General features: G+C 41.4%; 2 protein-coding genes across 10 annotated transcripts in view; both read left to right on the top strand.

Moving 5' to 3' along the window:
* The first annotated feature begins 8 nt into the window (after positions 1 to 8).
* Positions 9 to 4725, top strand: RHNO1 (RAD9-HUS1-RAD1 interacting nuclear orphan 1). Its single transcript, XM_083825169.1, has 3 exons — positions 9 to 161; positions 1132 to 1351; positions 3932 to 4725. Exons 2-3 carry the CDS (start codon positions 1184 to 1186, stop codon positions 4580 to 4582), a joined length of 819 nt encoding a protein of 272 aa, XP_083681295.1. The 5' UTR covers positions 9 to 161; positions 1132 to 1183; the 3' UTR covers positions 4583 to 4725.
* The window catches only part of TULP3 (TUB like protein 3), a 36065-nt gene continuing 16870 nt past the window's right edge, over positions 4447 to 23641 (top strand). For 3 of the 9 annotated variants that reach the window (XM_083824954.1, XM_083824950.1, XM_083824949.1), the window contains exons 1-2: positions 17393 to 17643; positions 20267 to 20318. In XM_083824954.1, coding sequence (XP_083681080.1) covers positions 17408 to 17643; positions 20267 to 20318 — 288 coding nt within the window. In that variant the 5' untranslated portion in view covers positions 17393 to 17407. The other 6 variants (XM_083824955.1, XM_083824951.1, XM_083824957.1 and 3 more) reach the window with 6 other exon arrangements.

The following is a 23641-nucleotide window of genomic DNA, read 5'->3' as shown; positions in this document are numbered from 1 at the left end:
CGGGCTGGCGGCGGGAGGCGGATCCCGATTCGGAGCCGGATCCGGATCCGGAGCGCGGCCGAGGCCGTTTGCGCCGGTTTGCGTCAGGAGAGCGGCCCTGGGCCCGAGGGGGGCGGCAGAGACGCTCGGGGGCCGTTAGGCAACGCCAAGGCCGTGTGTTGGTAGGGAGCTGCTGAGGGGGCCGTGCGGTTGTTCTGCTCCTCTGGTAGCAGAACGTTTATTTACGTTCGTTTACAAGATATTTGCTAGGTAAAAGTAATCGTGCAAGATACCTATAACGCAGGAGGGAAACATCAAGTATTTAAAAACTTAGAATTTCTGAAATGAAACCGTATGGATAAGTAGCAGCTAGAAATTGAAAGCATTCTGAGTATTACGGCCTTATACACCAATTTTATAGACTAAGTTTCTGGTTTCCAATTCTTAAAATCGTTCTTCAGTGGTAACTAGGGTAGGTTCTGAGTTGATGTGAAGAAATTATTTAAGTCTTCTAGATAGCTGACTTGTCACAGAGGATTAAGGAGGTCAACTGAATCCCATTGCAAACATTTGTTCGTTTTGTATTTTTTTTTCTTCTCTCTCGGCAATTTTTAATTTCCTTAAAATTGTCAGTGACCAAGCTAGTTCTGAACATAGTTGGTTCTATATTTCAGTATTTTAATCAGGTCTTATCACATATGGATGTCTTTCAAATTACTTCTAAAATATCTTTATGAAAGTGCCTATGCAAGTTTGTCAGGCTTGTGTATTTAAACTATGTATTTTTGTAAGAAACTGATCTTTCCTATAATGTTGAGGCTTGTGCAGAATGCCACTTCAGAACTCCTTGTGCAGCTACAGCATTTTTGTTTTGTTTGTCTGACTGTCTGCCCCAACATATTAGGCTGTCTGCTTTTGTGAAGCTTCGGAACATTTTAATTATCTATTCTATGGTGCATTTGCTAAATCTGCCTGGAATTTGACAGAAAGCTTAAAAGCTATTGGTGATGTATACACGATAATGTTGTGTGTTTTATTTCTCTTAAAATTTATATCTGAGCTTTCCAAACAGGCTTGTCTTCAAATGCGTTTGTCTTCTACAGATTTGAGAGCTCTTTAGCATCTTCTCAGAGTGCTTTTGTCTTTCTCCAGTTGGTTCTCGCAAGCGTCATGAGGTTTCTAAGTGGCTTTACCATATCTTTTGATGCCTCCGAAGAAGAAGCGTGCTCGCAATGCCAGGAAGGCAGAACTGGTATTCCTTGAGGAACCATGGGAGGGACCCATCCATTGCTGTGAAACTCCACAACCTTTGGCTGAGAATCCAAGACATGTTCCTACAAAACCTATAGACCAGAATACCTCTGCTGCCTGGGTTGGTATAAGTTATCCTTTCCCCTGTGTCCCACAGCAACAGTCTTAGAGTTTCTCCCACAAGTCACAAGACTCAAAAGAAAGCTGTCTGTCCTGGATACGCAAAATTAGTAGCATGGACCTGAATTGATTATAAATGCCTAAAGCATAAATGAGCACATGTGAGTTGCTTCACATTCTAATTACAAACAAACAACAAGATTTTGGGTATGTGAAGGCATAACACTGTGCAGTGTATACTGATTACTATTTCTGTTTTTCTTCTGAAAAACTAATTCTCATGAGGAAAACGCTTTCTGTGGCAACTGAAAACCCTATACATAATAAATATTTTTGGGGTAAATTTTTTTTGTTGCCTTGCTGCTTGAAATTGCTGAAATCTAAGTGTTACATGTTAAAATACTAGTTGTTTTGTTTAAATCTGACACTACTAATTTTAGGGACCAGAGGTCCTCACTTCAAAATAACTTGTTTTAACCTGCCTTATTTTCCATTCTGTGTGTTTTGAATAGTTTCTCTCCATATTGTTCTTCTGATGGGCTTCTTTCTAGTCTGAAAGAATATTGCAGGGACTGTTGCAGTGTCCCAAGATAGTCCGTATATTATGTAATGCAAAGATATATTTTTTTAAGTAAATGGCTGCTGCAAAGACAGGCTGTTCCTATATATGTGTGTTCCTATACATATATTCCTTTATACACACACTGTTCCAACAATAGTTATCTCCTAGGGGAGCTTTGTTTAAGTGTTATTTCTGCTTGAGTCTCTGTGATTTGAGGGCTACAAAGATGGTGAAGGGTCTAGAGGACAAGATGTATATGGAGCCGCTAAAGTCACTTGGTTTCTTCAGTCTGGAGAAGAGAAGATTGAGGGGAGACCTCATCACGGTCTACAGCTTCCTCACAAGGGGAGTGGAGGGCAGGCACTGATCTCTTCTCTCTGGTGACCAGCAGTAGGATCCGAAGAAGTGTCATGAAGCTGCGATGGGGCAGTTCAGGCTGGCTATCAGGAAAAGGTTCTTCACCAGGAGGGTCATCAGGCACTGGAACAGGCTCCCCAGGGAAGTGGTCACAGCACCAGGTCTGATGGAGTTTAAGAAGCATTCAGACAACGCTCTCAGACATATGGTCTGATTTTTTGGGTGGTCCTCTGGGGACCCGGGAGTTGGACTTGATGATCCTTGTGGGTCCCTTCCAATTCAGGTTATTCTGCATTCTTTACAAAGCAGGCTCAAAAAGTGTGGTTTCAAATGTACAAGAAACATTCCTTTAACCCTGGAGACCTAGATTTGTTTTTGTTATGCTTTAACCTTAAAGTAGAACATACTCAATTTTTTTACTTTTTATATTGGTGAGTTAGCTCTATGGCTTCTGTAATGCTGTGTGCAATAACTACTGTGAAGAAGTATGTTTTTTGTTTGAAGAGATGAAAATGTCCACATTATTCTTTGTTTCTAAACATTATTCCCTTTGAAAAATCCTGGTAAGTTTGTAACTTCCTGCAGATTCTTCTGCAGATGGATGTCAGTCGTTTCCGTGGCAGCTGAGTTTCTGCTCATCTTGGTGTTATCTTAAGTCTTTAATACCAGGTGAAGTCTACCTGACGTGTTCTCTGAAGCAAGGAAGTCATACCCTCAAAGTCAGTGTGGTTCACCTATGTTCTTTGAAGTGTGTGCTGGGATACAATTATTAGGGAATCATTGCTCTATTTTCCTGCACAATGGCTTTGCATTCAACAGTCACTACCCGTAGTTAAGCTGAACTTAGTTTTTTGAGGGACTATGTAGTAACATGAGAATGCTAAAAGGGGTCTGTGGTTGTCATAACTAGAAGCCAGTTTGGCATGCTTTAGGGAAAAACAAATTGTGAGAAACTGAACCACAATTTCTTTTGAGACCCAGGAAGATAAAGACTGCTGTAACAGAAGGATTTTCAGGTCTTGAGTCCCCAGTCTTTCAAGGAAATACAGGTTATTAACTTTGACCATCTTCTATGGACAGCTGATTTTAGAATTGGCAGTTCCAGTGATCTGCTCTTCTAGAATATAGAGGTTAACTATGTGATTGAGGCAAAGGTGTTTGGGGGGAATATTTTGAAGGCTTAATTAGCGTAATCTAAGGTGATGAAATGAAGTGGGTATTGTTTAAATCACTTTGTATTGAACCTCTACCTGTTCAGGAACACTGAGGATGTGGTTCACTGAATTTATTCAGCTATGCTAAGACACAGAAGGACACAGGATCCAGGTCTGAACTATTTTAAATCTGCAGGTGTGAAAGGTGTAGATGCCAGTTAGATGATTTAGATTTTTCTTTAAATCAGAAGTCTTGTGTTCTTTTGTATGTTACCAGAGGATAGTTCACTCGCTACCCACTTTCTTTAGAGAGGGAAGTGTCAGAACATAACTTTGAAGTTCAGAGGTGTCTCATGCTTACCAGCAAGGTTAATGACTGTTTTGCTTTGCTGCAGACCATCTTATGCATTTAGTCAACACGCTGATGAAAGATGGGATGGGTGGGGAAGCAGAATGAGGTTGGCGTTCCTTTAGAGAAAATTGTTTTTTCTTATGTCTTGACCTTCAGGTGTGCGCACAATTTGAAACAACTAAGTCGTTGGTGTTGAAAGCATTTCAGAAGAAGCATCGTGGTCCTTGTAAACCGCAGAAGCAGGATGCCAGCCATGGTTTGCCTTGTGCAAGGGGAGCTTGCCAAAGACCTGTAGCCTGCAAATTTCCTCCTTTAACTTTTGAGAATTCAGAAGGATGTGCAGTCTGCTCCCCAGATGTGCTGAATCATGCAGGGAAGAACGCACAGCACTCTCACAGCCGGTGCAAGAATGGCACAGTAGCAAAAAGCAACGTTCAGGCAGCCAGTTCAGAGAACTGTGAAGAAACACCGTCAATGCCTGTCCCTCAGCCTGTGGAGCCAGAAGCCTTCAGCCCACCAGATATTGGGACTCCAGAGCCTCCTGTAAGGAACAGGAGATGCAGCAGCGCTCGGTCGCGAACCAGTAGCTGTGCCTGGCAAACAGAAGGAGAGTTGGCGTCTGGCAGTGAACCCTGCGGGAGAGGGGAAGCGGCAGCAGTACTGGTTACAGACACTCCGGAGGAAGAGTACGGAGTAAGGGTCACCTGGAGACAACGGCCTCACGTCCTGAGGTACCTGCGGGACAGGGGGAAGCTGAGCGCCGCCGACATACTGGTGAAGCGGGACCCTGAACTCTGCAGGAGATAGGAACGGTAATTCTGCTGCGTGCAGAGACGTGCCCGCACGGAAAGCTTGATTCCCGAGGATGAGGAGGGAAGCTGACCGCAGCCCCGGCCCCCGCCGTGGCACCGCGGGGGGCGGCGTGAGGGGAGCCCCGCGGGCCGGCAGCGCGCTCCGCCCTCGGGCGGCCGGCGGCGGCTGCCGCGCATGCGCGGTCCCCGCGCTCCGGGCGGGGCGGGGCGGGGCGGCGGCAGCGAGTTCCGCCGCCACGCTGCGCGGCGAGGCGGGGCCATGGCAACGGCGGGGCCGGCCATGGAGGGCGGCGGGGGCCGGGGCACGGCCGGCGGCGGGTGAGTGAGGGAGCGGGGCCGGCGGGGCGAGGCAGCGCCACCGGGAGCGAAACCGGAGGGGCCGGAGCGGGGGCGGCATCAGGCAGCGGTTCCTCTGCGCCGCCTCCCCGCTGTGGCCTGGCCGCGCCGATGCGAAGGCGGCCGGCGGCAAGGAACGGCTGAAGGGGGCTCAAGCGTGATGGGAAGAACGTGTCTGTTAGTTTTGGGGGTGAGACTTTGCAAGGGGATTACGCCTGTGGCGTCTGAATGGCAAAAAACACTTGAGGTTAAATGTGAGGATGCGGGCAGCCGATGTAGAAGAGAGGAGGTGTTTGTTTGGGATAAGCTTTGTAATTTTAGTTGAGGAGGGTGAAGAGAGGCAATAAAGTGGGAAGGGATCCACTAATCTCGTGGGTCAACCAAATATGCTGTGAAACGGTAAAGTCAGCAGAAAGAAGAAATCTTCTAAGATTGAGGTTTGTATACCAATTCCAGAAGCTTTTTTTTTTTTAATGACCTTATGCCAATAAATTTTCTTGCACAGATATTAGACTTTAAATTTTTACAGAATTGAAGCCACAGGAAACAACGCTGCTTTTCTGTAACGTTGTAGTAGCACAACTTCTTTCTGCTAAGAAACTTGTTTTGCACATTTATATGGGTGCCTCACAGGAACAGCCTAACATTAGTGCAAGTTCATCCCTCTCAGCCCCAGTTTATTAAAGAAATAATATATTTTCTTTATTAGTCTCCATTGATTAAGGTAAGAATACTAGAATACAGGAACCTAAATAAATGTACACGGTCTTTAAGTAGATATTTAAGGCCTATTATTTTTAGGTTTTTGACTTGGAATGTTCAGGAACACTATAATAAATTGCAGGAAGACAAAAACAGACAAACAAAACCCTCACAACTGTATTCTTAGGAAAGGTCTTTTCCTAAGAAGAGAATAGTAAACTTAGCCGTAAATGACTAATTTAGTAATTACAGCTCTTGTTTGGCAAAGCAAACTGGAGAGGTCCGACTTGACTGGAAGCTAACAAACATTTGTCCTTTTTGAAAACTGGAATAGAAAGAAGACCCCAGTAACTACAGACCTGTCAGTCTCATTTCAGTGCCTGGTAAAATTATAACAAAGATTTTTCTGGAAGTTACTGAAAAACACCCGAAAGACAATACAGTCATTGGTCACAGAAAACATGGGTTCACGAGGGGAAGGTTCTACTTAATGAACTTAATTTCCTTTTATGACAACATCACCCACCTAGTTGACCAATGGAAGCCAGCTGATGTTTTTGGATTTCAGTAAAGTTTCTCACAGTATCCTTCTGGGCAAAATGTCTAGCGTACAGCTAGGTAAATACATAATACGAGTGGTGAAAAACTGGTTGATGGGTTGGTCTCAAAGAGTTAGAGTAAATGGGGTTACATCAGGCTGGTGGCCAGTCACTAGTGGGGTTCCACAGGGCTCCATTTTGGGACCAAGAAAATGGCATGAGTCTGTGACAGATGAGGTTCAGGGTGGATATTGGGGGAAGGTTCTTCACCAATTGGTTGTTGGGCACTGGAACAGGCTCCCCAGGGAAGTGGTCACAGCACCAAGCCTGATGGAGTTCAAGAAGTGTTTGGACAATGCACTCAGACATGGTTTTATTTTAGGGAGATCCTGTGTGGAGCCAGGATTTGGACTCAGTGATCCTTGTGGGTCCCTTCCAACTCAAGATATTCTATGATTTGATGAATTTGTTACTTGTCCAAGCAGTCTTTTTGCAAAGAAAAATGAATGTGGTACGTTATTGCTAATAATCAACAATATAAACTTTGACTTCCAGCTAGACATGACACAGCTGTCTTAATGCTTTATAGAATGATAATACTGATTGAGCTATTTCGTGGGTTTGATTAGTGCTACAACATTCCTTTTCATTTGGGAAAGTCTGAAATTAAAAATGTTGGATAAGGTGAACACATTCAGATGAATTAACTAAAATCATAGTAAGCTTTTAAAATATTGAGAAGGTGATTTGAGTCTTACAGTACTATGCGTTTGACAGTCTTGGAGACTAATGAACTTTACCATTTCACACAATAATTATATAGTAAACAGCGATGTTTAAAGCTTCCCACACGCTGCCTTCCAAATGCGATTCGGCTTCTGGCTTGCAGATGTCACATATGAAGAACATCATTTTCAGGACATTGAAGTCTTGACTGAGTCTACAGAGATTACAAAAATGGATGTCAACTACAATGGTCCCTTCTGTATTGATTTTACGTGGTAAGGTTTTGGTAGTGAGGAGCTGCAGGTGGGGCCTCTGTGGGAAGAGTTCAGAAGCTGCCCCTTGTAAGATAAGAGCAGTTTCAGCTGGCTCCAAAGGGACCTACCACTGGCCAGGGTGAGCCAGTGAGATGCACTGGTTGCACCTCTGTGAGAGCAGATTTAAGAAAGGGAAAAAGCGTGTTACACAACAGCAGCTGGGAGAGAGGAGTGAGAACCAGCCCTGCAGCCCCCAAGGTCAGTGCAGCAGGAGGGCAGGAGGTGCTCCAGGCAGGCAGCAGCAGTTCCCCTGCGGCCTGTGGAGAGGCCCCTGGTGGAGCAGGCTGTCCCCCTGCAGCCCATGGGTCCCACATGGAGCAGATCTCCACGCTGCAGCCCGTGGAGGAGCCCCCGGTGGAGCAGGTGGATGTGGCCTGGAGGAGGCTGCGGCCCATGGAGAGCCCCCGCAGGAGCAGGCCCCGGGCCGGAGCTGCAGCCTGTGGAGAGGAGCCCACGCAGGAGCAGGGGGTCTGGGGGGAGCTGCCGCCCGTGGGGGACCCGTGCTGGAGCAGTTTGCTCCTGATGGATGGACCCCGTGGTACGGAGCCATGTGGGAGCAGTGCTTGGAGAGCTGCTGCCTGTGGGAAGCCCCCGCAGGCTCAGTTCAGGAAGGACGGCATCCCGTGGGAGGGACCCCACGTGGAGCAGGGGCAGAGAGAATTTGGGGCAGAGACAAAGCATCAGGGACTGACCGCAGCCCCCATTCCCCTGCGCTGCCAGGGGGGAGAACGTAGAAGCGGGTGGATGGGAGGGAAGGTGTTTTTAGTTTGCTTTTAGTTTCTCACTGCTCTAGCATGTTAGCAATAGGTAATAAATTATATTAATCTCCCTATGCTGAGCCTGATTTTCCTGTGATGATAATTGTTGAGTGACCTCCCTGTCCTTATCTCAACCCTTGAGCCCTTTCCATTGTATTTTCTCCCCCTTCCCCTTTGAGGAGGGGGAGTGAGAGAGTGGCTATGGTGGAGATCAGCTGCCCAGCTGGGTAAAACCACCACACCTCCCATACTTTGGATGCTTTCCTGGTGACTAAACACACGAGTTAGTGTTTTTCAGTTTGGGAATCCCAGGTTACTCCAGAGTGTCTTCAAAAGGTAATGAAGAAAAAGGGCCTATTGTCAATAAGCTAAATTTCCAAAGATTATGAGCCTGTGGACTGAAAAATGTTCAAAAGTGATTTCCAGCCAAAAGGCCTTTCCATAGTTGAAAGACTGTAGCATAGTTGAGGTTGTTGGGAGTCTTGGGAAACAGCTGGGCTTGATTGTTTTGCATAGATGCACCTAAATTATAAGTTTGTGGAGGAAAAAAAAAATCAAAGTTATTTGCTAATGATTTTAGCTATACTTGTAATCCAGACAGGACAGAAAAGTCCAGGTTTCCTTTTAAAATCCTTTTAACATCTCTGTTAGCCCTTGGGTATTTTTATTTGGGTGCTGGTGACCTTCTTGGAATTAACAAGAACTGTTTTGTAAGTCCCAGGGTTTACAATTTCACAAATCTTATCCTTAGATAAAAGAGAATTGGCTTAATATCTTGTTTGCCCAGTCCCTTTAAAATCTGAGCATTACCAAGAAATCTGTCGAAAATGGTATAAATTTGTAAATATTTTTAAATGCAGTTGAGATGTACTCCTAGGAATGCATTTTAGAAAGAAGAGAATACCTTTGTGGCTACAGGTTGTTGCTGCTCTTGTCAATGTGAATAAAGAGGGAATCAGTTCACTTCCTGTGATGCAGACAGCAGTGGCAAGAGAGAGCAAAAGTAGCAAAACTGTTCTTGTCACTAAAATTTCCAGACACAACTTGAAATGTTCACGCTTGGTAACTGCAATTGTTAGAACAATAAAAGTCTTAAAGTTGCTGTTTATTTGAATTGTCTCTTCAGCTAAGTTCTCCCATTTCTTATGCTTTAGGTTACTGATGACCCATTTTTATAGAGGCGAAGGTTATTTTTTCTCCCCTTTTTTTTTTTAACGACTGTCGATATGGCATCTGTAGGAGGGGGAAGTGCCCAGATTTCAAGATAATTGTGACTTGTTTTGTGAAAACTGTTTCTGCAAATTGTCTTGCACTAGGATAGCTCCAGTCTCTTGTTTTATCAGTGGGACACAGCTGGGTAATCTCCACAATAAAGCTGTTAAATGTATTGTAATTGGGTTATGGAATGACTGCTCTTGTAAGTGAATTTGTTGATACGCCTAGAGCTAGTGTTTTAGACTACTACAAGAACATTTACCCTTAGTCCTAGTGTTGTTTAAAACATCTCCTGTGTGATACTAAAACTCCAACAGCCTGTTACTCTTAGAGAAGTCTGTGATCACTTCTGCACTCCTTTCCAATCTAAAATTCTTATGTGAAATTACAGGCCAAAAACAAACAAACAAAAAAACACAAAAACAAAGAATCTAAATCTAGTATATTGCTGAGTCATCTAGTTTGGGATGGAAATTAAATTTTGCTGTTTCAGTCTTCTTAATAGCTTCCTCATTAAAACTTACTTATAAAAACTGGACCGGGACTAAAACTCCACATACCATTCTAGACTGTTAATTTAGAAAATTTAATTTTTTTCCCTTATTTTTTGGCTTAGCAGACAATAAAACAATTTTTGGCATGATGTGCAGTAAATTTATTTTCAGGGATCTTTGTGTTTTGCTCTCTAGTCTGGGTTAAGCACGCTGTGTGCTGTTTAACTGCTGACTTTGTTGCTAGGGGAGAATAGCAATTGCTTTGCATTTAAATGATTTTGTGTTGTAATGGAGTGCAATGCCAACAGAAGTGACAGGCAAGGTTTAATAATTCACAAATTGAAGACTACAGGAATCTAAGGCCCTGTGGATCTTGCCAATGCGTATACATGAAATATCCCTGGGGATTTGGAGTATGTAGTTGAAAGGACATTGACTACAACCTGGTGTTCTGCTTACGACAGTTCCTGCTTCACAGCAGAAACTTAAGTTTCATTAGATTAACCTGAATACACATGGTTTTTGGAAGCACAGCATTCTACAGTTGAATCGGTGGTTAAGAACTGAAGGATCCTTACTCATTTTACAAATTCTTACTCATGTTACAAATTTGTATCTTCCATGTCAATGCCAGGATCCCTGTGAGTCACCAGCTATGAACTCTTGAAGGAATATGCCTGGCTGGAGGTTCCTTGTCCCCCTCCTCTTACAAATATTTTAATAAAGCCCTGTTTTAAACCCCATTTGTCTACGCACCTGAAAATAAGTGAATGTGCACATTCGTGTTGTTGTCTTCCTCTGTACCTCCCTCCCAGCATCCCCAATGATTGTAATAGTGGCCTATGTGGATTTCCATCTTGGTGTTCTCTTGGTCTTCATTCCAGGAAAAGGATATTCCTTTCAATTCAGGTATGCTGTAATCAATTATGTGAGACTTTTCTTGCTAAGGAAACACGAATCCATCTTCTGTTTTCCCACCATAGTCTAACAGAGAACAACACTGGCTTTTGTTTGCACTTCTCTTTATAACCCAGTTAGAAGACTTTGTAGCATCTGTTCAGAGAGTGCTGCTTTTTCATGGTTCCATTCCCCTTGTTCCAAGTAGTAGGAGCTAATCTTTGGTACCTGATGAGTCAGTTTTGAATGCTGTATGAAATACAAAACAGTCCATTAGTCAAAACAGTTCTAAGCTTATAGTTTAACCATTTTGTGATGCTAGTGTTTCTGTTGCATTTTCTTGTAACAGCCTGAATTATTTATTGTCACCTAACTCATTCTCTAAGACCTAGACTCTAAACTATTTCCATGGATCTTGTGATCTCCAGAATCCAAACACACAGAATCAGGGAATCATGGAAGTTAGAAGGAGCCTCTGGAGATCATCTCATGCAACCCCACTGCTCAAATAAGGTGAACTAGAACAGGTTGCACCGGATGGTGTCAAGTCAGCTTTTGAGTATCTCCACAGAAGGAAACTCCACAACTTTGCTGAGCAACCTCTTCCAGTGTTTGACTAGCCTCACAGTAAAAAGAAATGTTTTCTTGTGTTCAGATGGAATTTCATGTGTTTTAAATCGTGACTGTTGCCTCTTGTCCTGTCCATAGGCACTACATGCTCCATCTCCTTTATGCCCTCCCATCAGGTACTTACATACCTTGAGAAGATCCTTGCTGAACTGTCCTGGCTGTCTCAGACTCACCTCAAATGAGAGATGCTCTGGTCCCTTAATAATCTTTGTGGCCCTTTGTTATACTTGCTCCAGCATGTCCATGTCTTTCTTTTCCTGGGGAGCCCAGAACTGTACATAGTACTTAATATTATGGCTTTACCAGTACTGAGCAGAGAGGAAGGGCCACTTCCCTTGACATGCTGGCAGTGCTCTTCCTAATCATAGAATTATTTAGGTTGGAAAAGACTCATAAGATCATCAAGTCCAACCATCCACCAGGTGCTACAAGTCCACCACTAAACCATGTCCTTAAGCACCACGTCCACGTCTCTCTTAAATAGTTCCAGGGATGGCAGCTCCACTGCCTCTATGGGCAGCCTATTCCAATGCCTAACCACCTTTTCCATGAATAAATTCTTCCTGATAACCAATCTCAACCTCCCCTGGTACAACTTGAGGCCATTGCCTTACATCTTATCGCTTGTCATGTGAGAAGAGAGACTGACGCCCACCTCGCTGCATCCTCCTTTCAGGTAGTTGAAGAGAGCCATGAGGTCTCCCCTCAGCCTCCTTTTCTCTAGACTAAACAAACCTGATTCCCTCAGTCACTTCTCATATGTCTTCCAGTCCTTTCACCAGCTTCATTGCTCTTCTCTGAATGCTTTCCAGCCAATCAATATCTATCTTGTAGTGAGGGGCCCAAAACTGAACACAATACTCAACATGTGCTCTCAACAGTGCTGTCGTGTACAGAGGGACAATCCATTCCCTAGCTCTGCTCGCCACACTATTTCCAATAGAGGCCTGTATGCCATTGGCCTTCTTGGCCACCTGAGCACCCTGCTGGCTTATGTTCAGCCAGCAGCTGACTCACACCCCTAGGTCCTTTTTGCTGGGCAGTTTTCTAGCCACTCTTCCCCAGGCATATACTGTAGCATACGAAAGTCATTGTGAGAAGCAATCTGCAGCCAATAACACAGGCTCAGGTGAGGATCTCAGTGAAGTAACATGTTTATTCATGATTGCAATGGTGGATGTCCTGCAAGCAGGAGCGCGCAACAGAAGTGTATAATAGCCTTATATCCACTACTACCTGATGTTTGTTTCCTCCTTATCTGCTTAACATACCCCCCCACACACACACTGTTATGCCTTCCCAATTAGTTTCAAATATGCAAGGTTAGTGGAATTTTCTACTGCAGAAACACAGCTTTAATTCTCACATTATGGACCCAAGTGCAGCTCCCAGCGTTTAGCCTTGTGGAGTGCCCATACAATTGGATGTGGCACATCAATCTAGCCTATTCAGGTCTCTCTGCAGAGCCTTCCTGCCCTCAAGCAGATCAACGCTCCTGCCCAACTTGCTGCTATCTGCAAATGCAGCCCTCAGTGCTGTTAGCCAGCCACCTTAGGGGTGAGGGTACATTGCATTGCTGGCTCATGGTCAGCTTGGTACCAAGCAAGACAGTGTCAAGCTATTGCTGATAAAGGGATAATCTGCTTTAATCTTTGTTTCACCATAATTACATTTTTCTCCCACAGACCCCTCATTTTTTTGATATTGTTAATTTATTATCATGTTCCTATTTAGTTCATGCTACCATCTCCTGCCACATTAGTTTTTCCTATTTCAACATGTGTTTGTGTGGGTATGAAATAGTGCAGAGAATATTCCATTGCATTTATAAGATCATAATTTTATTCTAGAGTTTTGTGCTTCCACAGATGCCATTTTGAGACTGAAGATAGGGGTGATGCTTCTGAATGGCTATTTCACCTTGCCTATGTCATTTCATTTTACCTTATAAAATCACTGGAATGTGTTGTACTACCTGGAAAAGCTTGAGAAGTGGGTCCACGTGAACCTAATGAGGTTCAACAAATTAAAGTGCACAGTGGTGCACCTGGGTCAGGGCAATCCCAGACATGAGGACAGACTGGGAGAAGCACTCATTGAGAGCAGCCCTGCAGAGAAGGACTTGGTGTTTCTGGTGGACAAAAAGCTCGACCTGAGCCAGCAGTGCTCACTTGCAGCCCAGAAGGCCAACGGCATCCTGGGCTGCATCAACAGAGTTGTGTGTGACCAGCAGGTCGAGGGAGGTGATTGTCCCCTTCTACTCTGCATTTGTGAGGCCCCAGCTGGAGTACTGTGTACAGTCTGGGGCCCCCAGCACAAGAAGGATGTGGACCTGTTAGAGCAGGTCCAGAAGAGAGCCAGCCACAAAAATGATCAGAGGGCTGGAGCACCTCTCCTATGAAGAAAGGCTGAGAGAGCTGGGGATGTTCAGCCTGAAGAACAGAAGGCTCTGGGATGACCTTATTGAGGCTTTTCAGTATTTAAAGGTGTCTCACAAAAAAGAAGGACTCTTTACTCAGGCAGATAATGATAGGACAAGGGGGGAATGGTTTTAAACTAAAAGAGGACAGATTTAGCCTAGACATTAGGAGGAAATTCTTCACCGTAAGGGTGGTGAGGCACTGGAACGGGTTGCCCAGAGAAGCTGTGGATGCCCCATCCCTGGAGGTGTTCAAGACCAGGCTGGATGGGGCCTTGGCCAACCTGATCTAGTGGGCAGCATCCCTGCCAATGAGGGGGGTGGAGTTAGACAATCTTTAAGGTCTCTTCCCACCCAAGTCATTCTATGATTCTATTAAGAAACAGAAGTTTGTTTCCCCTATACTGATAAATACTCCCTTTTTTTTTTTTTTTGCATTAACTTAGCTGCAGTCAGTCAGTAGTAGGCTGCAGCAGTTACGTCTGGCATGTGAGCAGTCACATCAAAACAGATGAATTTCCAAAAGAACTCCTTTAGGCCAAGTCTAATGTATTCTTTTTCAGCTGTTTTAAGCTAAACAGCCTCTTACTTTCAGCTACACTTCTCTTATTAAGGCATTTTGTATTTAATGGTATCATTGCCTGTATTATTTAAGTATGGAGAACATGGTGTTGCAAGAATAGGTTTCTATCAAATTGAATGTTCTCTTGGCTTTTGACAACAGAAGTTAATCTGTTCATGTTTTGTAACAAAAGCTTTTTTTCTGTAGCACATGTATCTTGGATTATTGTTTCCTTAATTCTTTTCTTCAGCTTGGTATTTCTATTGCACTGAGTTGTTGGGGCATCTGTTTTGCCACAGTAATAGCAAAATGTGTGTGTGTGTATGAAGAATATATATATATATTCCTCAGAGTTCCAGCCTTAGTGATTTTTGTTGTTGTTTGTTTTGTTTTGGTACATTCCTGGGACATGTAACTTCAAAGCACCTAATAATTCCATGCTAAAGTTCCATTTTTTAACTCAGATGTAGGTAGGAGTAGAAATTGTGAAGGACTAATTTGCCATTTAGTTTCTTTAGGATCTTCTTGAGTAGTTTTAAATTAAGATACTTGCTGCTACTAATTTTCAAATTTTTCTAAAGTGAATCTTTTTTCACTGTAATATATCCATTCATTCAGGATTGCTTCCAAAATTATGTGTTAACTGGTCCCATATCATTCTTCCCATGTTATGTTCAGTACGTGAAAAACTATCCAAACAAGTTTTGTGAAATGTTTCTTTAAACAGCATGCTATTGGCATTAGAAATCTGTGCTTGTTTCTTTGGGGAAGAATCAAAGATAAAACTGTTTTCCTGAATAAAGGATTCTTATTTTAAAACCAACACAAAAACAGAGGGTAAAACTTTCCCTTGTTGAAATATCAACTGCTTGAAAATAACTTGTAATTAAAGTGTTGATGCAATGTGGGCTGTGTCACTTAGAAATGGGAGTGGCATTTCATGGCTGATTCGCAGCAGATCCTGTTTTGCCTCAGGAGTCTCTCTGGCAGTTCACTTAATTATGAAGCAAAGAATATCCTGTGTCGACCAAAGAAAACTCCTCTACCTTCGGGAAGGCGGAACAACTTGGTAGTCCTCACTCCAGTGGGTGCTGTTACACATTTTCCCAGAGGTGAACAATATAAAATTGTGTCAGTTGCAAGGAAAGCAAATTGGATTCCTTGCTTCTGTGGATTGGAAGGTGCATTACAGATTAATTCTGTTCCTCAGCCACTTTCCAGAGACATCACTGAAACTTCTATGTGGAACTTTTTTTTTTTTTTTAATATAAGAATCCTGCTTCAAATTTGTTATTTTCTGCACCATTTGTTTTTCTTCATAGCTGTAGTGAGGAGAACACAGAGAACAATACTCAGGAAAGTTCTTTGGAGAGTTAAGAGTGAAAACCCTTTCATACCATCTGACTCTGTGTTTCTTACTGAAGTTCATTTTACTTGCACTTCTACAACTAAAAATAAAATATAGCGGACAAAGATATGAGCCACAAGCCACATTCTTCACATTCTCCAATTCTTAAATTCTAGGACTATTGTGATCCCTACTACCACATTAATAAACTGTCCTGCAAAGAAAAAAGGAGTTATGTTAGCCTTGTAAGAGTCCTGATATAAGGAGCCCTCTAGAGTGAGAAATGGAACATAAAATATTGGTAACTTTGGGAGCTTTGTGGAGGAAAATGGTGCAATTTCATTATGCCTTGGAGTTCCTGTAAATGAAATAAAGCAATGGAAACAGTCAAAAAGCACAGCAAACTGTCTATCCTCCTCTCATGTCAGAGTTTCTTTTAAGGCTTTGGTGAGGTCTGTTTCTGTCAGCTAGTCTGACGTGCTTAAAAGAGGTCAGAGAACCCTCCTCTTTCAATTATTTATCAAACCTGTAAGTACTTGAATTACAGGATGGGTTGATCTGTCTGGAAAACTTCTCAGACCTTATGACGTTGCTTATTTAGGAGAAGAAGCTGTGTGGGGTATTTGTTTAGTGGACTTCTGATACCAGTCTGATACTAATTTTTTGAGTAAAGGAAAAACTATCTTGAGATTTTTCATTTGCCTAATGTATTTCAAACATGTCTTTCTGGTGAATTCTGTATCACATAGGGAATTCTTTCTACAGTCTGTATTTCCTATAGCTCTTCTCACTTCCTCTGCTTGCTGCCTCTTGCTTACAGGTGCAACAAGCCAGTTCATTGAAAACCAGTCCATAATAAAGACAGCCTTTTATTTGCCTCTTAAAGCTTCAACAGTTATTACATAAAGGAATCTTAATTGGTCCATTGCTGTAACTTGAACGAGGAATGCTTAGGTCTCCCATCTGGGATAGCCACACTTGAAATCTGAGGTAGACTGTATCCTTACTTCATGAGAACAGTTTTTAACATAATAATATTCAGGCTTGATTAAAGACTGTTGTTTTCTGCTGAAATCCACGCCTCTATGAGGCCAGTGGTGAATTAGTCACAATGTTGTTAAATATGTTTTATTTTGGAGTCTGAATTCGTTTAGCTTTAGTTTGGTACTTGCAGGATTATCCATCATGAAGCTTTAGTAGGAGAGCTAGAGGATTCTGCTAAATTCAAATCATAGAATCATTAAAGTTAGAAAAGGCCTTCAAGATTATCAAGTCCAACCATCAACTTGACCTTCCAAGTCCCATCAGTAAACCACGCATCGTAGTGGCACACCCACACATCTCAGTACCTCCAAGGATCGGGATTCCACCACTTCCTCAGGCAGCCTGTTCCTATGCTTGACCACCCTCTCCATAAAGAAATTCTCCTGATATCCAGTCTAAATTTCCCCTGGCACAGCTTGAGACTGCTTCTTCATGTCCTACCACTTGTCACCTGAAAAAAGAGACCAACATCCTCCCTGCTGCAGCCTCCTCTCAGGTAGTTGTAGAGAGCAGTGAGATCTCCCCTCAGCCTCCTCGTCTTCAGGGTAACCAACTCCAGTTCCTTCATCTGTTCCTCATAACTCTTGTTTTCTAGTTCCTTCACCAGCTTTGTTGCTCTTCTCTGCACGTACAAAAGCAACTCAATATCCTTGGAAGTGTTGTGAGGAGCCCAGAATTTAGCAGAGGGACCAGTGGTCAGGGTGTTGTGTAGTCTGCTCTATCCCAAGAGTTGGAAAGAGGAAGATCATGACAGGCTACTTCAATATTTTCACTTCTTATTTATCAAAGGTAAAGGGTGATTTTTTGTTTGTTCGTTTTTTGTTTTGTTTTGAACTATGTTGTTGCAGCTATGGAAATGCTGCTTATTTTTCCTGTTCCTACCGGCTATTCAATTCCACTCACTGCATGCAAATCCATCAAACAGAACAGGGCGTAGCGAGGAGCATAGTGGTTTTGTGTGGGCATGTCCATCAGAAGGCTTCCCATTTGAAGCCAGCAGCTGTACTAGCACACTGCTTGCATTCCTTAGTGGTGAGCTGTGGAGGGACTATTGCAAGCCTTTTCTGGCAAGGTTTGTAACAACACCAGTTTCACTGTGGCGGTTAGAAAAAAAAGTTGGAAGGGAGGTGGGGAAAGAAAGTTCTTCTGCGTGGTTACTGTGTTATACTTTTCTGATGACTAAGTGCTGGAGGGAACATTGCAGGAGTAAATAAGAATTGTGTAACATTTTTAGCTACTATTTATAGTGTCCCGGTGCTCTTTATTATTATTATTATTATTTTGATTTTGATCCATATGTAAATCTTTACATTTTTTAATGGAGAAGATTGAAGGCTGCTCATTTTGTTGCCTGCTATAAGGTGATTTTAGTCTGTGTTTAACAGTAAATTCTAAAAGAGAACACTCTTGTGTCTTTTGTTTTCTGAAGTTTTGTGACCAGTTAAAATCTTTATATATTTAAATCCCTTTTGAGTCTCAATTAAGTGGCCAAAGGTGAGGCGTTATGTAGTCTGCATTATGGTCCTGTTCCAGTAGTCTTCAGACCAGTCTTTGAAGTTACGTAACTTTATTGCAGTGTGGGTGGAAAATAAATTAAAAATACAAAGTAAATAATATTAATTGAGGATATCCACAAGTCTGATGTGCAAGACCTAGTATTCCAGTGTTTTATCATCATACAGGTAAAAATGAAAACTTAGAACCTTATTTCCAGAAGTAGTGCTGTTTGTTTTTCTGAAGAAGAGACTCAAATTGCTATGGGCTTATTTTCTGTTAGGAAAAACAATAAAAATGCAGACAGTCATTTGTATCAACGCAGTACAACTTCGTATTTGTTTCTAATTTTATATAAGAATATGTCCATATATTGGTAAAAATTGATGAGAGCTGTATTGATTGCTTTATAACAAACTCTTTACAGAATTTAACTGATGTCATCCATATTTTAAGACAGTTGGCATATAAAAAGAAACATTTTTTGTTTGCACTGCTTTTTTTTTTTTTTTCTTCAAGCGTCTTTTCTGGTTATGCCAAAGGTGGCCTTTTCCATCACCTGTGCTTTAAATAAAAAAAAAATGCCATTAGGTTGTAGTTTCATGTGGCAACTAATATATCCTTCTGCATTCAATAGATATGTCTCTGTTTCTTTTTAAATTGTGGCTGTTTTGAGATGGAGATGAGTGTATTACTGTAAATGTTGCTGTGGGGACAATCAGTAGCTTTCCATCACTTTTCAAGAAAGACATCGATTTTTCCAGCCCCTCCACATTGCCTTTGAATCCAAGGTGCTACCTATTACTAGCTCGAATGAGGAGTAAGGTCAGTTTTTATAATCAAGGTGTTTCCAGGGTCCTAGAGCCATTATGTGATGATATGTAAAATACATCGGGAAAAAAAAATCCAGAAATCAGGAAAACTGCAAAGTAAAAAACAATGGGATCGATAACTTCCTTTAAAATACCCTTTGTTGGGCAGTAAGCGTCAGTTTTAGGGTACGTAAACTGTTATTTATGATGTGCTCATACAAAACTTTTTTTCTGCACGTTTCTGCCTTCCAGAACAGGACCAATGTTGGACAGGGTAGTCTGTCTGTAAGGACTTCACCCTCATTTGACTTAACTTCCTTGCTTGCCTGGAAGTTGAGTCAGGTGTGGATTCTCTGTGGGTTAAGTGGACGCTGAGGCTTTTCTACTTGTTAGCACTACATACATCCATACTTCATGGCATGTGTTTTGCAAACACACACATGCCATTACTTTCTCTGATTTTCCTTTTTGAGGTTACATTCAGCACTGTCTGCCAGCTTGTGACTTCACATCACTGGTCATTTCTGTGTACCTAGACCAGACAAAATTTCCTGTTTAAATTTGAATTTTGGCTAGTCCTGCTTTTCTGCATACCATAAAAAAAATACATAATGCCTGTCTGTTTCTTGTATTAAGTGACTTCTTCCTGCAGTATTAAAGTTGTCTCACTTCAAGAGACATCTTCGTCAAAGCTGCGTAGGAGGAAAGCACGCAACTGTAGTAGGCAGAATATGCGCTTGTCAATTAACCTTTTTTCTTCGTAGGGTTAACCGCTCTAAATTGCAGTTTATGTAATAATTCATTATCCTACAAAAGGAAAAGTTTCTATATGAAACACGGCTTAGAAACAAAACCCAAAGTTCATATGAAAATTGGTTATTAAATAAGTAGGGAAATTACTTTTTTTTTTGTCTGTGGGAATTAATTTCAGGTGTTGCATACATTTACAGGTGTTAACAGTAATTCTAGGAAGTCTGGTAGGAGAAGTAAATAGTACAGGGTTGACCCAAGACAAAGCCTCAACTTTTTGATTTAGTTTGGAATTGGGTATTTTATGAAGGATAAAGGACTATACTGAATTGTCTTGTCTCAAAGCCCACCTCAGCAGTGGCTCGTTATCTATCTATGAGTAATGAAGTTTCTTTTTGCTTACAAAATGTTTTCAGAACAGTTTACTAAAGTGACTAAATCACAGGCTGGTCTTGTTTCTGACAGAACATGAAGTATGTTTCTTTTATAATGCCTTGTGGCTTGGCCTTCCTGTGGGATAGAAATTATGCTTTACAGTTTTTTTAAAATCTTGACAGTTATGTTGCAGTCTATGAATATTGTGTCTTATAATGCAAACTATTTTCTAGTAATAATTGTTTGTTTCTTTCACTTTCACAGCATTTTTGAGGATGAAGGCATGAAACTACGACAACTGAAATTAGAGAATCAGGTAAATGATCGTGCACAAGCTGGCAAAAATAAGAACAGGAAAACAAACATTCGCCATCTCGTTGTAGGAAGGGAGGAGGTTAAAGTGCTTGTTTCATTTTTCTCTTCCTTCCTCTCCCTCATTTTTCCTCTTGATCGCCCAGCCTGTTGTAATTTACTGTGTAATTTTTTGCTGAGAACTACATAAGGTGTACAGCAACAGTGAATCCTGCCCACATTCTTTAACTTGAGTTGCGATATGCAAGGTTTTATGTGAATTCACAGTGTCACAGAGACTTGAGAACTGGGAGTGAAGTGATTAAAAATGCTTAGTCTGAAGAATATAAACAGAACTGATTTCTAACATTTTTCTTTAAAGATTCGCCTGGCTGTTGTTAGCCAACATTGCTATGGCTTGTAGGTTTGATTTCTTTGATACATTTACTTTTCCACATGTCCTTCTCATTTCATTGGGACTGAGTCACCAAAAGGGAGGAATGAATAAAAAGGTTGGAAGACTGTAGGGAATTACCATTTAAGCCTCAAGTGAAAGAGAAGTGTTCCCTAAGCTATAGAAAGATCTGCTTAATACTGATGTTGAAAGAGATTTCCAGCATATTTCTATTTCTTTTTTCATTTCCTAAAAATAAATAACTAAATAAAATCAAACACAGCCAAGCATTTATCAGATATTAGGATTTATGTCTTAATTTTTAAAGCATGTGAGTGCTGTTTGCTGGATGTCTTGATTAGATACTCGTGAAAGCAATAAAGTGTGCATCCTCTGTGAAATTTCAAATGCTTCTCTATAGGTTAGAAGTTGTGAAATTATTATAGTTATCTAGCTGCCTATTCCACATGAAACAGAAATCACCATATTACATTAAATTAATCTAGGTAGAACTTTAAAGTATGTTCTTTAAAAATGCTGTCTCTCAGCTGAGGATCTTTAAATCCAGACATAACACTCTTTGGGGAACTGATGTATTGGTTAGTAGCCCACTTTACCAAAACTTGTTTGTTAGTTCTAGTCTATTTAGCTTTGAATTCAGACGTTGGATTTATTACCAATTTCATCTCAGTACATATGTAGGCTGTTACCTAAAACACTTCAGATCAGGGAGGAAAAATGATCTTTGGTCTTAACCGTAGAAGCTACAATAATCCTTTTATCTATAAGCTTTTCAGTAATACTTATTGGAGAAAAAAAAAAAGTCATTATCTTGAGAGAAAGATCTCAGAAGTAATCTTAAAAAAAAAAAAAAAAAAGGCACGTAATGCCCAATGCCATTCAGTAAAAAGATCCCAGACTAAAGATGGTCTTACTGCTTGGTGATGAACCTTGATGTCCGTTTCAGGATTGTTGTACTGGGTCATGAACTGGCAGTCGCTACTGGCTCTTAGTGTTAGATATTATGGTTAATGTATGCCAGTTTTCAGACATTGCCATGGAGATACAACACTGTTCCACCAAAACAAAGCTGCTGGGCTGGGTGGGATTTCTGTGGAGCAGCTGTCAGTTAAACCATGAAGAAGTGAGTTTATAGAGTTCATACACTTTTGCAATTTTATTTCAGGCTTTTTTTGATTTTATTGATTGCAATCATCTTCAAACAATGACGGCTAGAAAGTTTTAGTAAAATGTATTTTAACACCCCAGCTCCACTGCAGCTTGCAATTGAGATTTGCTGAGAAATGCTAACAGTCTCTCATTTAGGATTGTATTTTTGGGTTTCAATGTTAACTTTGAAAGTCTACTTCTATCTTTTACATGAATAGTACCATGCTTTCTGAAGAAATAGAGGTCAATAGCAAATCAGTATCAGACACGATGGTCATTGTTGGTTGTAGCTGATAGCACACTTGATCAATTTCAAATGTTTGTAGGAATTGAGATAAAAATTACAGAATGTTTTTGCAAAATACAGTAGAATTATGTTTATCGTCTTTGACCACACAAAGAATCTGGAATAACCATTTGCCTCAGCAAAGATATGTTTCTCATCCATCTTTAAGAGGTGTAATTGCAATGAAGTGTTATTTATAACAATGCTTGACATCAAGATCCATCTATGGGCCAGGTCTGTCTGACAGGATGCTTTTGTCTAGACTACTGCCTTTTCCACGAGGAGAGAGTGGGTGGCTTCTCAGGCAGTGTTTACTCCCCAGCAGTAGAACATGTTTCTTTTCAGGCACCTGAAGCTCAAACTGCGGGTGCTGCCACCTCTCTGTGGATGCGGAGGGTGAAGCTGAAGGCGTATTTCTGAATGCACTTAGTTTGATATTATTGACACCAAGTTTTTCATCAATGCCATCATCACTAACATTGTCCCTGGTGTCTCAGTATGAACTGAGGAGGAGCTGGAGGAGAGGAGACGAGAGGATGCCGCAGTGCTAGGATCCATCCCATGTGGCCTACTAAGGTGGGACCATGCCAAATAATAAATAGTATGATATTGCATCTTCAAGAGTGGAGTGATTGAAGCCTTCTTGTGTACAATCTTTCTGTTCATCGCACTAGTAGGAAGAGTACCAAACTGCTTCTCTTGTTAGTCTGATATGATGTATTCATATACATCTGACTTCTTAGGCAGCACACTGGAAACTCATTAGAACCAGAGCTGATGGTTTGTGACTGTTCAATCATCCTCTGTCCTGATGTTGTGCTTTTCTGTGGTGCAAAGAAAATGTTTCTGATAGTATTTAATATGTGGAGTTCACAAAATCCGGAATGAATCACGATACTTGGTGTCTGTTATTTATTTAATGGGTTAAGTGTTCCTGTGTTCTGTTCATGAACTATCTGATTTTTTTGTTGTAATGCTATATGAATTTTTACTGTGACTCAGAGCTGGAGGACAAGGCCACTTAGTAGACAAAAGGAAACAAAATACAGCTTGTTTTTTTAGATTTCATCTTAGGGGAACAAGTCTAAGAGCACACAGTGCTGAAGGTAATGCTGCTTTGCCACCTTGTGCATAGAGAAAGAACTGCTACTAACCATCCCATCAGTGAGCTTGTAGATTTTCATCTCAACAAGCAAAGCAGTAGAAAGAAACCTTTTAAAAACAAATGAAATTACTATCAGATTTTGTCGCTTTGGTTATCTTGAAGTTCTTGTGAAAAGAAGGTTAGTCACATATACCAGCAATAGAATATGTGTTTCAATATGACCCTATTACCCTGTTAGATTGGTGAGTCCTCAGGAAGTCTTTAATGAAGCAGAATTTACTATAATAATAAAATAAATTTATAGACAGGTGAGTAGTAAAATGTTTTTTTAAAAAAAGATCTAATAGAATAATCAGTTTAGTAACTCTAAAAATGATTATATCCTATACTGAT

This window comes from Anser anser (genome assembly GCF_964211835.1).
Source record: "Anser anser genome assembly, chromosome: 1".
In the NCBI taxonomy this organism is placed as follows: domain Eukaryota; kingdom Metazoa; phylum Chordata; class Aves; order Anseriformes; family Anatidae; genus Anser; species Anser anser.
Note: the sequence above shows the minus strand (reverse complement) of the source record. Positions and strands in the feature narration are given on the sequence as shown.